Raw genomic sequence first — 17,160 nt, 5'->3', positions numbered from 1 at the left:
CATGGATAAACATTATTGCCTGTAAAAATGTACCACATCAGCCCTGTCACCAAATGGTATTTGCTTATTTTGTCTTGAACAACACTTTCTTGCTTGGTGTGTGTGCAGTCACTATTTTTTTTTTTTTTTTAACATGCAAGAACACAAGGTGTGTTTAAGCTGTCTCCACTTTAGTATCAAAGAGGTGGAATAATGGCTCACATTACACCTGGACGTGGGGCTGCTATTTTTCATCCTAACATCCCAACAAACTTGTCAAAGAAACAGGGAGACACATTATTGATATGTAAGGCTACAATTTAATCAGCAAAGACTGTAGCTTTTATAAACATCCATTTGATACTTTAAATGATATACTGCTTCTCACCAAAGACTTAAAAATGTCTCTTTTATTATTGAATTGTGGGTCATCAGCGGGGCTCAAAATTAGCACCAGCCAAATGCTGGTAAAATATGCAAATGGATGGTAGATTTCCTTCACTCCCCGGCCAAAAAAGTAATGTTACACTGTTGAGTGGCTGGGAAACTTTGAACATTCACTAGCCAGTTGGCTGGTGGACAAAAAAACGTTAATTTTGCACCCTGGTCATCAGGCATCTTGCAGAGTCGAGACCTTACTTTCTGCTCCAATTATCCAATTTCACGTTTGTTAAAAATGATCGATTGAAATGAGTCCTTTGCTTAGCAGGACTTCTTTTTCTCCACAGCTGGACATCACTTCATGTTTTCATATTGAACTGCATGAGATGTATTTAGAATATTCTGTCTTCCCCCCCGTGTATGCAAATGATGGTGGACAGAACATTAGAAACACCTTTCAATACTAATGACTTCAAAAGTAAGTGGCTTGCTTACAATTGCTGCTATTAGTATTGACATTTCTGCGTGTCCACACATAAAGCTGAGAGTAAAATGTGTTAATATTCGTATAAGTGATGCTTCTGCTTGTATTTAGGTGTGTATGAGTCTTTTTAGATTGTGTAAAATGTCATAAAGTGCTGTAAGTGCCAGAGGATCGTTGTTTGACATGATGACTGAGTTGATGATTCATTTGCGAGGCCTGACTCCTGTTTGGAGCTTATGTAACTCTGTTGAATAATACTTTTTAAATAGAGACACTCTCCCACTGGCGGGAAGTGATGTCTGAGTGTGAGTTATCTTGGGATGTTATGTTGCAAAAAGGAAAAAAAGATGAAAATAATGGGAATGGATAGTTGGAAAGTACTGGAGCGGCATGAGAGAAAGGCTGGAGATTCATCAATGTTATAATTTATTGATTTTTAGCAGAATCATATTATGATGATATGATATCAGTAAAGTCATTAATTTGGACAACAGAAGTGTGTAGAAAAATAATTCTACACATTTCAGTTGTCCAAGACAAAGTTTCTGAACAAGCTGCAGTAACAATTATGTTATTATTTTCCTTCCAGGCAGTGAGGTAATGTTGTGATTCATGGTCAGCACATAACCCCCCCAGGCCTATTATTATTATTAGTTTTACACATATGGAGAGTTCATTGCTTTGCAGTTTTTTATTGAATATGTGAATTTGTAGATATTCACCACTATAATATAAAGCAACAACATCAGAAAAATATCCTTATTATTATTATTATTATTATTATTATTATTGTGATAATGGCTTCATGCGTCGGTCAGCCCAACGTGAGAGTCAACACTTTAGGATGGTCTCACAAAACACCAAATGATGGAATCAATGTTGTGCTGGTAGCACATGTTGGTTTATTTGTACACATGAGTGAGATTTCACTGTGGGCCATCTTTTAGAAAGTGAGGTAATCTGCATGTTCACTATACAGTACATGTATTAATTGTTAGTATTTATCTCTTATTACTCTGATAATTATTACTCCGATAATTACAACAATCGATGTTTAAATGTTTGCTTAAAAATGTAATACAGAGCAAAGAGCATGTATGATCCAATGTTTTTCCAATTTTTCCTCATCTTTCTCTTATTTATTTTTCATTCTTTTATTATTATTATTATTATTATTATTATTATTATTATTATTATTTATTTTTTTATTATATAGTAGTAGTAGTATTTTCTATGCCACTATTATAACTCGGTCAGGCTGAAACAGTATATCACCCTTGTGCATAAATGGCAATAGAGACCCACCAAACAACATTAACCAAGTATTTAAATTAAATTTAAAGGATATGCCCAGTGTCTCATTTGAATAATTCATTGATGGTGTATCTCCACCTGCTTCTGCCTCTGTGCCAGTGTCTGAATTTGTGTGACGGAGGGGCTGAATGGTGATGTGTGACACACTCCTGATGAAAAATAACAGCGGCCCTCAGATCTGCACAACGGCTGATGAAGAATCACTGACTTTTATTGGTGCCGAATAAAAGGATGTGATGAAAGAGTCAAAGGCTGAGGGAGAGAAAGAGGGATTCAGAGGGAGGGGCAGAGGAGTGCAAAACAAGGCCCCATCCATCACACAAGTAGAGAAGACACATTCCAGTGCCCTTAGCAAGAGGATACATTCACTCAAAGTCACAATAGAGGGGGAATCTGGGAGAAGCTGGGAGGGGCACCCATCAATACACAACCTCACCCTTGGGCTCTCTGTGCGCACAAACTCAATACCCCTCAGTTCCCTCTATAGGCATGACAAATGTACATTTTGCTGCCGATGAATGCGTTCATACGCAAAACAACAAAACAGGCGGAAAAACAAAATCACAGCATGGATGCTAATAGTTAAAATTCTTGATTCCTCTTTTCTTCCACCCTCCCTTTCCCTCCTTCTCTCTGTCAGTCTCTCTCTTTCTCGGTCTCTCTCACTAACCAGAGTTGGAGAAATTTGAGCTAGGGTTGTAGGATATCTCTGTCTGGCAGAGTTAGTGGGGATTTTAGGGTGGAGGGAGCAGGTGATGGCTTTCTGGAGTGCACTCATTTACACTCCTCCCTTTCTCTCGCTGAGCGGCGTGAAGAGGTGGGAAGAGATGAGGGGCCGCCTCCTCTCACTTCTGTGAGCTGCACCTGCCAGGGGTGAGAGGATCAATTGTGAACTCTGACCTTGTACCTTCCACAATGCCCAATTACTACCCATACCATGTAATATATACATCATACATTAAGTATGGACAAGAAAATGACTTGTCTGACATTAAAACCACAGAGTTGTGTAGCTGCAGAAACCATTTTCCCAAGTGGAGAGCAGATAGGATGTACTGTAAAACAAGGAAAGACACTGTTTTCTCCATGGGACAAGATAAACCTTGATTCTGATATTGCTAACCTGTTGCTGGTGTTTGGCATCATAAAATGTAAACTTCTGTAGTTTTTACTTGACTGCTTCACTCCCCATCAATGTCCAAGTGTGTGCTTTTTCAGTGGACTTGTACTATGGCCCCAATTATTACCCATATACAATGAATATAAAAATGAATTAAGGACAGGCAGACAATTAAATCTTCTGCCGACAGCCATTAAACTCAAATAGTTTTGCAACTGCAGAAACAATTTGCACAAATAGAGAGCAAGGATGTAAATAAGGGCTCAGACCAGCAGAAAAAAAAATTAAACTGACTACAACTACACTTTTTTCCAGCATTAAGATTAACATTGGGCACCCGGATAGCTCAGTTGGTAGAGCAGGCGCCCATATATAGAGGTTTACTCCTCGACGCAGCGGGCCCAGGTTCGACTCCGACCTGCGGCCCTTTGCTGCATGTCATTCCCCCTCTCTCTCCCCTTTAATGTCTTCAGCTGTCCTGTCAAAATAAAGGCCTAAAATGCCCAAAAAATAATCATAAAAAAAAAAGATTAATGTAGCTATTGTCACCATACTATCACCAGCAGCCAGTTAGCTTAGCCTAGCACAGAGACTGGATCTGGCTAGCGCAGCTCTGCCAAGTAAGTGTTAGTCCGGCGTTAGTCTCACATTGCCAGACCTATCTCCACAGTGCTGTGTCAGTGCTAGAGTATGGTCTGGCTACACCACTTTTTATTCTGGAATTGGGGAAAAAATGCTTTGGCTTGTTTGCATTTCTTTAAACCAATAATAACCGTCCTGGGCGATGGTGCCCTTTAAATAGATAGTGGAGATAGCGGAAGGAGAGGGACATCACACACCAGATATTAGGCTTTAATCTAGCACTGTACATCCAGTAAACCAGACTATTCAGCCATAACCTCCCATAAAACCACAACTTGTCATTTTTACACTTACTTCTACACAGTTTTTGTACAAATTAAACAGACAAGCTCTAACATGCTAATTAGCTTTTCAGGTGTTGCTAAGTGGATCTTACTACCTTTGGACGGAGCCAGACAAGCTCTTTCCCCCTGTTTTCAGTCTTTATGCTAAACTGATATCAATCTTCTTATTTAACCCTCGGCAAAAAAAAGCAAATAAGTATATTTCCCACAATGTCAAACTATTCCTTTTAGGTTGGACACAGTTTTCTACCATTGTTTAAACATTTTACACAGTGGGAGAAACATCTTAATTTGACAACAACCTGCACAGCTCTTGGACAAGATAAACATGACTAGATACTGATAAACTGCTGTTTTTTTTTTTACTTGTCTGCTTCACTCATATCAGTGCCCAAGTGTTTTTCCCGTCATCATTGTGTTCATTATAAAGTGTCCCAAAAAGGAGGCCCTCTTTATTTTTTGATGTCATAGCATTTTGCTGGAAGCTCATTCTGTCATTGAACTCGGTACAAATGGGTATTATTTAGAGCGCTGAGATCCATTCGGGGTTTTGTCAGGACTGAGAGTAGTGTGAAAGTTGGTGTCAGTGGACCCCTGGCCTAGTCCAGCTGAAAGCCAGTGTGTTAGTTTCTATGGTAATGGAGAAATAGTAACTACCTCCCAGCAGCGTCCCGCCGTGTGTCGCCTCCTGAATAGAGCGCATCTGCAGAAAACTGGGGGACTCTGTGAGATGGGCAGTGACCCGTCATCACACCGACTCTCACATATATGGTCACATATAGACATTGAATTAGCCTAAACCTCTTTTTCACACTTCTTACGTCATAACTCTTGAGAGAAAGTTGAGACTAAGCCATAGATTCCCCATTTAGTCAAAAGCAGTGTGTGAGACGGAGTAAAAAGCCGTCGCAGAGGTCATTAGGATGAGGGAGGGGGGAGAGAAGTAAAATGCAACAACCACAAAGTGTGGGGAAAAAAATCAAACAAAAGCTGACTCCAAATCACAATGCCTGCAATAGAAATCTGAGAAGAAAAGGGGATATTGGGTTATGAAAATCATACAGGGGGTCTGCTCTTACTTATGCAAATGTCCCTACGTTACTCATTCATTGCCCTGAAAGTGTTGCTCTCACCCTGGAAACAGACTCAACTCCATCCTTAACAGAGTGGTTACAGTTTGATATGTGGAAATTGTAGCCTACCTCAACATTTAAAACAAAAACTTCTGAAATTATTCTTTTACTTTGTTTTTCTCTCATCAAAATGTATTGTGAAATATCTCTACATCAGGTGGCTGAAAAGTGGACAGAATGACATCGGTTTAGTTTAAAAATGTCAAAGTGTTAAAGTTTGTGTTGATGTTTAAACATTTGTATCCTAAAAAGTGAAAACAATCCCAAAACAGTAGTGACCTCTGAAAGGAGGCTAATGTGAGATGAATGGAGAGGAAATGGGCCAAACCGCAGGAGGTCATTAATGAGAAAACCATAAACTTAAAGGAATCACAGTGGTCTTTGAGTCGGCTTCCTTTAAGACTTTTTCCTGAAGCTCATACCCGTCCTGTTGTTTAGAGAAACACACTGGGAAAAGTGTAATAATGAACTGCTGAGCTGAAAATTATTAAGTAATGGTTACATGAGTAGTTTTTGGAGTGTTTATCTCCCCTCCCACTCTCCTGCTTTAACTCTCTGACCTCCCTCCTCCCTAACCCTTACCCCCCTTGGTGGTTTCCCATGGGCCTCCAAATGATTCAATTAACTGAAAACACAAATACCATATGCTTAAAGATGTTCTCAACCAAGCACAAAACAACTTGGCAGCTGCATCAATGAAACATACTTGATCCTGATACTTATGCAAAAGTTGAAATAGGAAATTCATCTTTTCTCCTTTGATTTCTCTGTTCCCTCTTCCTTTCTTTTCCAAATTGAACCTACTGGAAACATCAGAGTATCGAAAATGAAAACTCTGAGAGAAAGAAGGGACAATGGATGAAGGAGAAAGTGAATGAGGGGAGGGAAAGAGGGTAGGATGAGAAAAGTAAAGCGGTGAAAAGGAGGGAGGAGTAGCGAGTCGCCATCAGAAGTTGTATTGCACCGTAATTCGGCTTTGTTTTCCCTACAATAAAATCTCCTGCATGTTGGCCTACAGCATAACATTCGGCAGAGAGAAATGAGGCAAACAGATCATTGCAAAAGACGCTTTGCATTCTTTCGCTTTTGTACGTGTGGGACTGCTGATGAAAGAGCAACGGACACAAAATAGGGAACAAAGGGGGCAGTGTGGATGAAGGCACTATCACTGACATCCCCAGCACTTTGAACAACTTGTCAGCACAGACACTGAAGCGACTGCATTCTGTCACATTTGTGTACAAACCCCTTGAAAGGGCTGGCTGACCTGCCCATATCCCTTTATCGGGGTTCAAATGGCAAGAGGCATTCATTGTGTCTGGGAGAGTTCATTAAATTCATTGGTTTGACCTGTTATTTCTAGGCCAAAAGTCTGCTGATTTGGAAAAATGTGAGTCAGCCATACCTAATAGCCTACTGACCTTCGCAGGGTAACACACCCTTTTGAAGAGCATTTCAAGGCTTTTATATGAATAGGGTCAAAGGGGAAGTTTGAGACATATCTATAGCAGAACCAATAGATTTACATCAAAAGGGAATTTGAAATTATCCAAAGATATTTAGACTGCTAATGGCTCTGTGGAGTTTTTCTTATAATATTTTTAAGCAAAACTCAATTTCTAATTATTTTTCATTCATATGGAAAGTGTAAGGATTGATGAGTCTTGCATGTCAGAGGACACAGTTGGAGAATTCAGTAGTTTACAAATGCTTTGTATATTAGTATGACGGACATTGGTTGGCAAACAGTATCGCTTTGTAGTGTTTATCTTATCCTGAAGTTGAAAAAGTTCATGGAAGACATACTTGATTATTTCAGTTCCCATAAAATCATCACATTTAGATGTAAATGGGCTCATTAGAGAGGACAAACTGTCAGGTTTGCATCTATTTCCCATTTATTCTTGTCAAAAACAGGCCACGGCCCACAGCATGTTTTCCTGCTGAAGTATGAATGTAAAATTAGTTTAAACTGCTTTCTGTTTACCTTAAATACATCAACTTCCAATTAATGAATCACAAATGCTAGTACGTACGACTAGTAGTACTTTCTAGAGTCATAAAATGTACAAGCACAAATCCAAGATGCTGGAGGTAAATAGGTGTAAAGGTAATGTGAAGTATTTTTTTTCTAGAAAAAAGTGCCAAAATGATAACAATCGTATACAAAATGTCCCGAATTTTTTTTATTTCCATTTACTGTTAAAGTGCTCATATTATGTTCATTTTCAGGTTCATAATTGTATTTAGAGGTTATATCAGAATAGGTTTACATGGTTTAATTAAAAAAAAAACACCATATTTTTGTTGTACTGCACATTGCTGCAGCTCCTCTTTTCATCCTGTGTGTTGAGCTCTCTGTTTTAGCTACAGAGTGAGACCTCTCACTTCTATTCCATCTTTGTTGGGAGTCGCACATGCACAGTAGCTAGGTAAGGACTGCTAGCTTGTCAGTTGCAGAGTATGAGGGAGTGCCATGCTAGCAGCTAGGCGAGCATTATAACGTGTGTTACAAAGTGATGGACGTTTGTCACGGAAGTAAAGGCTGGACTATAATAGAGCTGTTTGGAGCAGTTTGTGAACAATGTTTTCTCTGTAAGATGGTAAGTCCCTTTGGGACAAAAAGCCAAAAGGCATAATATGAGCACTTTAAGTAATTTTGTATTGCATCAAATATGTTCACAATTACGAAATGCACTCATTTTACTCAATTACTGTTGGCATAAAGGTCAATCATATTACTGTTTTATTCTGATATGTTTTTTTTTGCCACTTTGATTTATGTCATACTTGGCCCTTTTTTGTGCCCATACATGTTTTCATGCTGTAGACTGAGTTCAGTTTGGGTTTTTTCTTTTTTCATTGTGACCCAGTTACACCAGCCTACTCCATGCTTTTTACTTGTGAGATTTCCTTAACTGTAGTGGATGCTACGCCAAGGGAAGACACAGAATGATGCATTTCAGTCCACTTCATCTACACATTCATGTACACAATTACCCTTTTCAAAATCCAATCACTTTGTAACTTTTAATTAGTATTATGTATACTGGTGTTTATATTGTTTATCTTAAAATACTAGAAATTCTAGGTTATGAAAGTCAGTGATGCCAAAAACTGTTAAGAGTTAACCTGTAGAATTGAACAATAAATGCTTAAGATTTCTGTAATGTGAAATTTGCTGCTCAGTTTTACCAACTACCAGCACAATCTAGCGGGACATGTAATATAAATCACAACATAAACTTGTTTAATTTGCTTTTGGTGGGGACCTCTATTGTTGAGCAGTTCAAACTTGGTTTGGAGGTGTGGCGAGGAGACTGGGAGTGAGAGCATAGCCCAGAACACTCTAAACATTGAGTGAAAAAAGCCTAACCACTGAACTGCATGACGCATCAGATCTGCATAGTAGCTCCCAATATTTGCTACTTGGCTACATTTTCTTCCTGGTCAACATATGACAACTTATGGTGAGCAAAAAAATTAAAATAAAAGAAAAAGGTCTGCTCAACTCAGGGGGTTTGAAGTAACAACCAGCACCAAACAAGCTTGGCACCAAAACCAATCTTCCCTCTGAAAGTATTAATTTTCAACATCCCTGAATGGATCTCCATCAACAATGTAGCTCTTTGTCAGATATCTATTTTCTCTGATTATTAGTTATTTATTAACTATGTTCAGTCGTTCAGACCTGACAGCCTCACTAAGACCGTCAGTGCTGAGACTGTCAGTGTGGCCAGCTGTGTAGAGGCAGCCATAGCTCTGAGGACGCACCTAGCAACAGCACTTGACCTGGACTCAAACACATCAGAGAGGCTCGACATGGCAGACTGAGGCATAAATTTGGCAACCAGATTTACCGTCAGGGGAGAAATGAAGAGAAAAACAAAGTATAAAATGCTAATCGTAGTAGTCGTCCAAACTTTTAAGCATTTTAGTCACATTGATGCTTTCATTTTCATTGTTTTATTGTTAGTCATTTCTCCTGATTAGGAATAGGGGTATATAGATTTCTAATAGGCTTATGTACTGTATTCATGCTTGTATGTTTGCAATGAGCTTTCCAACTTGTGCAGTTCCATGATGCTTGAGTGTTTAAAATTACATTTGAATAAAAATGTGAAACAGTGGCAATTTTTTTTATTATTTTCATTTGAAACACTAAATTGAAGTACAATAGTAAGTAGTGAATTAGGATGCATGTCTTTCCCTTTTGTTAAAGGTGAATTTTCTAACACTGCTGATTGCAGAAGTTACTTTTCGATCCTTCTGCACTGTGGGACTTTGAGTTATACTCTATAGTAGACCTCCATGACAGAGGTTGCTAGGAGATTTTTACGAAGCACCTCAATGAACCGCGGCTCAGACTTGTGTCAGCATGACGTATGATGCATCATTTGTCATATTCACACACGTGGAGATGTTTCAGTGTGCAGCATGGCCACTTGCTTTTCAGTGGTGTACTGAGTGTTTATCAAATGTAACATTCCCAGTGGAATTAAATGTACTGTAGCCTACATGTGGATATATAAACACAAAGAACTGAGACGGCAAAGAGCCTTAGTGTTTGCGACTGAATCTAATGGCAAGGCAAGGCAGCTTTATTTGTATAGCACATTTCAGCAATAGGGCAATTCAAAGTGCTTTACATAAAACATTAAAGAGCAGTTAAAAACAATTTAAAAAATTAAAAACGGAAGGGACAGAGAGTTATGTTAAATTTCAAAGAAATTGCATTATAATGTATTGAATGTATTAACACTTTGCTGGCTCCCATCTTTGCTTTGAATTTGGCTGACTCTAGCCAAGATTGTGTTGTCAGACATTTTTAAGAAGAAAAAAGTTATTTGTTTTATGCTGAAGCATTTTATGACCCCCCCCCCCCCCCCCCCCCCATCAACCATAATGAGTTTACTTTGTCCACCACAGATTGCCCTACTTCTTACACACTTATTATACCACTTTCATTAGCTGTTTTCAGCCTAATCATCATCATTCCTAGACTGGACTAAAATACACAAATTGAGTCAAAGAAAAACATCTCAAAAGCATCTGTTTTAGATGCACTTGGGTCTGAGGCTACTGTTGCCTGAATAATGATTTAACTAGCATTCAGGATATTTGAAGCTATTCCTGCAATTCCTGAAAAATATTTTAGCTAAAGTCAGTCACAACAAATCATGTTTGAGTGTCAAAAAAAACTAATACAAAGGATGAATCCAGTAGTCAGTACCAGGCTTTACATCTCAGAGACTTGCCAGAGACAGAACACTCTGTTTTGAAATATAGTCACTCCTGTTACAGTAGCCCCTCAACAAACACTCTCTTTTTTGTGCACAAGCCTGAAACTGAAAAATACAAAATTAAATGTTTTTTGTTCTTGAACCGTTTCAAATACAGTTTTGATTCTGGTCTTTTCCCTGAATGGGACCTGTTTGGAGTTAATTGTCAAAAAAGTCAGAATTAATCTAATAGTGAGCCATTTATCACAGCAGCGCAAAGATAGTAAATATTTTATACTTTTCTCACCTATTTTTCTAATTCTGTTTTGTATGCCCTCCTTTTACAAAATAAGTAGTCTCTGATTGCCAGACATAGGTCACACAGTGCTGTGTCAGCCAGATGTCAGGCTTTATCCCAGCAATGTACATTTGTTGTGCCAGACTACAAAATAAGTAACTGTTGTGGCAGTGAAATTGGGAATGTAAAAAGTTAATACAGCTAGAATTGTGACATCTTGCTCTTTCAAATGATGTATGTCAAAGTAAAGTGAGGGATCATCCAGATGTCAACCAACTTGGCACTAAATCCCACTTCAGGCTTGCATTTGGGCCACTGCATGTTAAATTTAACAATTTAGCACTGAAGAAGGGAAACATGACACATTTTTGAGCCAATAAACAACAAGTTTTCAAACACAATTCATAAAATAATGTGTTAAGAAATCACCTGACAACAATTTAGTATAAAGGTAAATGTTGATTTGCTGCATGTCTCAGTTAAAGTATAAATCTTATTGATTAATTGTGAGGTCATGCTGAGTTAAGTGGTACTTTTTTAATTATCATCTTGAAATGGTCACTTAAATATCTTCTCTTCCCAAAATAATCACTGAAACATGAAACGCCTCTACTTTAGATACGATCATCAGTCACACTCAGTTCAGTATGATTAAACACATGATTTTATTTCCTTATATTTACAACTGCAACTAAAAAAGCATTTAGTTTCCTCCGGTTCACTTAAGTCCATGTTCACCTGTAGAGCCTTATATCTGTCACATTATGGTACCTCAACTGACTGCATCTCTTTGTAAGTCTCGCTCTCTCTTAAGGATTCATTAGTCCCTATAGACTCCTGCAGCCTCAACATATTGCACCATTCAGCTGGTACTTATGTGTCATCTGTTATCTATTGGACTGGTGTTTCTGGTGAGCATATGAATGATAATCAGGCCTTTGTGCGTCCATAGAGGTGCAGCAGGATCCGCAGTCTGTGATGTTGCCTCAGGGGGAGATTAGGAGGGGCAGCCGGCCCTCTGTGTCACGTCGACAGTCACAGCGCCCATCCACGGCTGGGCCAAACCCCACTGGGACCTTAAATCCTGTTACACTGTCAGCTAAAACCATCATTTGTATTAGAGATGTGTGGGTGTTTAAGTGTGTGTACATATTAAGTGAGGGGGGATAGTGTCTTAAACTATGAATTATTCATACCAAAAAGAAAAGGAGATATTGACTACATCTCCATAAACAGACTGCTCTCTTTATGTCATCAGGCACGAGATCTTTGGGTATAATTGCATAAAAGCCCCTGAAAATGTGCTTCTCCAACGGCACAGCAGGCACTGGTCAGTGTTATCATCAGGGATGAATTTGAGTGATGGCAATTGTTCCAACTTAATATCTTATAAATAATTTACTATTTCAGGGGCATTGCTTTCCCTCTATCAAACATAAACGTTAAGAAGCTTTACCAACCCACATCTGTATTACTGAACATGACGCTCATTGCTTTGTGGGGAAAACACAGATATGGATGTGATGATGCATGAATGTTATCATAAGTGGCTATAAATGTATAATTTTTAGCTTGGGACTAGTGCAAAAAAAATGTGTTAGAGTCGTTATAATGTGAGTGGGCTATTTCCCTCGATTATTTATCTCAGTAACAAGTGATTATGGAGAATGAGATTCTTTGCACTTCTGGCCCGCGCCTCCAGAGGGAGGTCAAAACTATTTGTCAGTCTCCAGTTGGGTTTGCAAATTAGGATGAGCCTCCCTGCGTGACGACCCATGAAACCTCTATTCCTATCCACGGGGTGACTGCTGTACATAATTTGAAAATTAGGACCTTTGATAACATCTTTATGTTAAGCAATACATCAAGCTGCCACCACCATGCAGCCTATTTGCCGCTGTAAAAGCAGGATTTGAGGCATGATTCTTTTTAAATCTGCAATGTTTAGGCCCAGGGCTGAAAGGAATACACATTTTGCCTACTTATTTTTGTATTTTAGCACATAATCGGGCACACTCTTTATGAGAATAATAGTGCTTTTAACGGATGATGAATACACGTCATTAACGTATTACTTCATTAAGAGTCGGAATAAAAGCGATAGATTTGTATTTACAGGTTTCACAGAGTGCAACAAGATTGACAGACTAGTTAATGGCTAATTCCTGGCAGGAAATGAAAGGATAGACTAATAGAAAAAGGAAAATGGCTCTCGCAGATTCATTCAGTCATTCGGACAGATATTTTGTCTCTTTAAAGGGTTTAACTGCTCCTAATTTGTATCTACTTTAATGGCGCAGCGTAATTACAGCCTTAATGGAAGATTAGCGGTGTGAAGCTGAGCACATTAGGCCTCTTAAATGAGGAGAAAACAGATAGCATCACACCCTCATGTGGGTATGTTTTGGAGCAGAAGAGCTAATTCGCTGGACGTGACAATTGATGGGAAATATGCCTAAAACAGACGACATAGAAACCTAAACAGACGTCAATATCCAAATAATTAAATAGGCTAACCTCAAGGCTACTACACAGAAAGACAGGAAGCAAACAACAGGTTAAACTCTAGATATTCAATAAATTAAATGTATTTGACTAGCTTGGCATCATCAAACATAACGCCCCAAGGCATTGGGTTCTGTTTATGAATGCCATATGTATCCTTAATTGTAAGATATCAACAGATTATCTGTGTTGAAAAAAGATGAAAACTCGGAGGAAGAGAAATCACATTCCACTATTTACTCACACATTACGGGTCCCGTCCCTTTGAAGGTCTTGTTCAGAGAGCCTTAAAGTGAAAGAAAATGTTTTCCTATTACTTAATTCAATCAGAGCGCGAGGCGGGGGCTTCACGCGCCGCGCATTGGGCTCCTCTATGACAGAGTCGCCTTTGTTGCGTCTATCCGCCGCTGTCACACACTTTAATTCGACTCTCTTTCTCTCTCATTGAAACCCCTCCACAATGACATTCAATAAGGGCCGCAGAGTGAAAACCTGGTTATTTTTACATATTCTTTCCCCCGACTCGGCAGGGGCCCGAGCAAAGGAATTAATCACTGCTCTTTAACAGCACTGCCTTCAGGCAATGACTTGTCCCTTTTTTTGTGCCCAGAAATGACACATTAACCTTAAAATGGATATGCGTAAACTTTACATTCAGCTGTTGCATTAATGTTTGCGCTCAACACTGTCAGAAAAGTTGCCACACAAGTGCAGAAGACCTGTCACACGAATAATTAACCACAGCTATATACATACATAAGCTACATACAGAAATTCAGAATGCGTTTAATCAGAAAGATAACGTGGCGAAAATTAACATATACACATGCAGCTGATAACACATTTGACCTCCTCGTAATCTCACCAAATACAGCATAATGGACCTTTAATCTTAAAGAAACGATGGAAAATGATTCTGTAATCTACCTACTGTTATTCAAATGTAGCATAATTAATGAACAACAGTTGTAAATAGTTCTGAAAGTTTCTCCTTCTCGCCCTGGTTTGCCTATACAGACACAAATGACTTGTATACACATACATACCTAGGGTGCTTCATGTCTAGGACAAATCTTATATATAATACATATAATGGCTTTGAAAATGTGACAGGAACGTTTTCTCTCGCAAATTTAAGCTGTGCTCTATGATAAAATGAGAGTGATGATAAAAGGGAGAATGGGCAGTGCCGCCTCTTGCGGCGTGGGTGGGGCTGACAAGAATAGACTACATTATGCAGTTCATTTAGTTAACAAGTGAAATAATGGGGAAGCGTGCAGTGGGAATGCCGAGAGAAAGGCACAAAACCCTATTGAGAGCTCTTGGCCGCTTACAGCGTAACCGTCACATGGCCGAACCGAGTCCACGGCGGCTATTTAAGGAGCGGCGCTGCGCCTTCAGCACCACTTCGCTGTCCACCGTCCAGACGAGAGCACGCTGACACAACCACGCGCCGGATTCAACTTCAACCACACTGCCGAGCAACACGTTTGCAAATATGCCGAGGTCTTTTCTCGTGGATTCCTTGATTTTAAGGGAGGCCAACGATAAAGGGAACGAGAACAACCCACCTTTATTCCCGTACGCCGTGCACTCGCCGCACCACCCGCACGGGCTGCCGGGCTCCTGCCACTCAAGGAAAGCCGGGCTGCTGTGTTTCTGTCCGCTGTGCATGACCGCGTCCCAGCTCCACCCGTCACCACCGACCCTGCCGCTCCTCAAGGCGTCTTTTTCTCCCTTCAGCTCACAGTACTGTCACTCAGCTCTGTCGAGGCAACACTCTTCATCCAACAGCCTCAGCCACGGACCGGGGATATACCAAGCTGCGTACTCAGTCCCAGACCCGCGACAGTTCCACTGCATCTCCATCGGTGAGTAGAGGCTCATATATAACGTTTGATCAAATTAACCAAGGCACATTTCACGTGTTTTCATGATATCACTGTAGCTGACAATCTCTATTTACTTTTCACAGAAAACAGCAACAGCAAACTTCAGAGCAGCAAGCGCATGCGCACGGCCTTTACCAGCACACAACTTTTGGAGCTGGAGCGAGAGTTCACCTCCAACATGTACCTCTCCAGACTGAGGCGCATCGAGATCGCCACATACCTAAACTTGTCCGAGAAACAGGTGAAAATCTGGTTCCAGAACCGCAGAGTGAAGCACAAAAAGGAGGGCAAGAGCAGCGGCCAAAGGACTGGATCACATAACTGCAAATGCTCGTCCCTGTCAACCGCGAGATGCTCGGAGGAAGAGGAGGATGACATTCCTATTTCTCCCTCCTCGTCCGAAAAGGAGGACGTGGACCTGTCCGTCTCCCCATGAACTCTCCCACTGCCTCCCCTCTGAAATATTTTGGTCCTCATGATTTTGAATACAGCCAAAAAAAGACTGTTCCACTTGTTCAGTCGCCTGTACATAGAAAGAGAATATTTAATCAGGGGATTGCCCTGAATTATTGTATAGCTGTATACATGTTGTACGTTTTGTATGTAGTTTTTTTCTGAAAACGATCCATTTGTTGTTGCCAATCCGATGAGTATGGGTGGCATATTTGTAAAGGCAATCCCCAAAAAAACAATAGCAACATTGTTTATTAGTAATTTGGGGGAGACAGTATTTTGTATACATGGTGACTATACTGGTTAGATTCATTCTATGTGGATGGAACTGTGACTTCAAATATGAAAAGCTGGAGGGAAATTCCCTCAATGTCACATTGCTGAGATCACTCTGAAATTATATCTTCAGTGTAATTGAAAAAATATTTATTTATTTAAAAATGTTGATACTTAAATAAAAATATTTCTGAGCGACAGACTACGTTGTGGTGTGAGTTAAATATTTGGTCTTTGCGCACAACTGAGTGCGCACAGAGGCGCACGTAAACTCAAGGTTAATATCAGCAGTTTGGACATTATATATACTGTATATATTTAACATGCTGTGAGAAGACAGGATCAGATCCTGTAAAATACTGTGTGATAGTCTTTGGACAAAATAGTAACATGAATTACATCTCCACACATTTATACTCTCCCTGGCTGCGCTGTATGTGGCAACATGGGCAGTGCATTTTTTTCTAACGTAAGACTCATTTTCTTTGCAATAAAAAATATTATTATTATTCATCTTTTACATGAAGGTACAGGTGCTGTGCATCAGGGGTGTTTGGTGTATGAGAAAAAAGATTAAAAACGTATTTGACAAGGTTTAAGTTTAGCTCAGAACCAAAAAGAAATCGGTAAGGAACCGAGTAATGTTGGTGTTGTTGAGATTCCCAGCCGGCACAGCACACTACAGACAAACAACATGCACTTATAGAAGAAGCTTATTAGGCAACATGAGCTGAACCCTGGGAGAGTAAATCAAATGCTCAATAATCTTTATCACTCAGAGGAGATAAAGACGTTTGTATGGGGTCCTTTTATGCGCTATCCCTGGGGGACACTCGACCCAGATATCACTGCCTGGCCCTTTGGAGCTCTTTTCAAGTTTCATCCTAGCTGAAATGATCCGTCTCGTTTGACTGAGTTAATAATCGCTGTGCGTGTATAATGGTGCATCAGGAGTGTGCATATCTTAAGATATCGATCTAACATGAAAATAAATGAGGAAAAGACGCAGTTTGGTGTCCACGACCCATATTGTTCTTACTGTTAGCGCACCAGTGTGGTCAAGTTGATTGTCGCTTTTATGAGCTCCAGGTGTGTTCAAGACATAACACAAGCCTTTTCGACTCAGCCAATATGATGTTCAAATACAAAAACATAATTATTAATTAGCACATATTGT

At 39.7% G+C, this 17,160-nt stretch overlaps 1 protein-coding gene across 1 annotated transcript; it reads left to right on the top strand.

Annotated features, from left to right (window-relative positions):
• The first annotated feature begins 14,584 nt into the window (after positions 1-14,584).
• On the top strand, positions 14,585-16,183 carry gsx1 (GS homeobox 1). Its single transcript, XM_031319874.2, has 2 exons — positions 14,585-15,233; positions 15,338-16,183. Exons 1-2 carry the CDS (start codon positions 14,861-14,863, stop codon positions 15,688-15,690), a joined length of 726 nt encoding a protein of 241 aa, XP_031175734.1. The 5' UTR covers positions 14,585-14,860; the 3' UTR covers positions 15,691-16,183.
• The last annotated feature ends 977 nt before the right edge of the window (positions 16,184-17,160 follow it).

The sequence above is a fragment of the Sander lucioperca genome, chromosome 13 (genome assembly GCF_008315115.2).
Source record: "Sander lucioperca isolate FBNREF2018 chromosome 13, SLUC_FBN_1.2, whole genome shotgun sequence".
NCBI lineage: Eukaryota > Metazoa > Chordata > Actinopteri > Perciformes > Percidae > Sander > Sander lucioperca.
The sequence above is the reverse complement of the archived record's forward strand: the minus strand, read 5'-3'. Positions and strand labels throughout refer to the sequence as shown.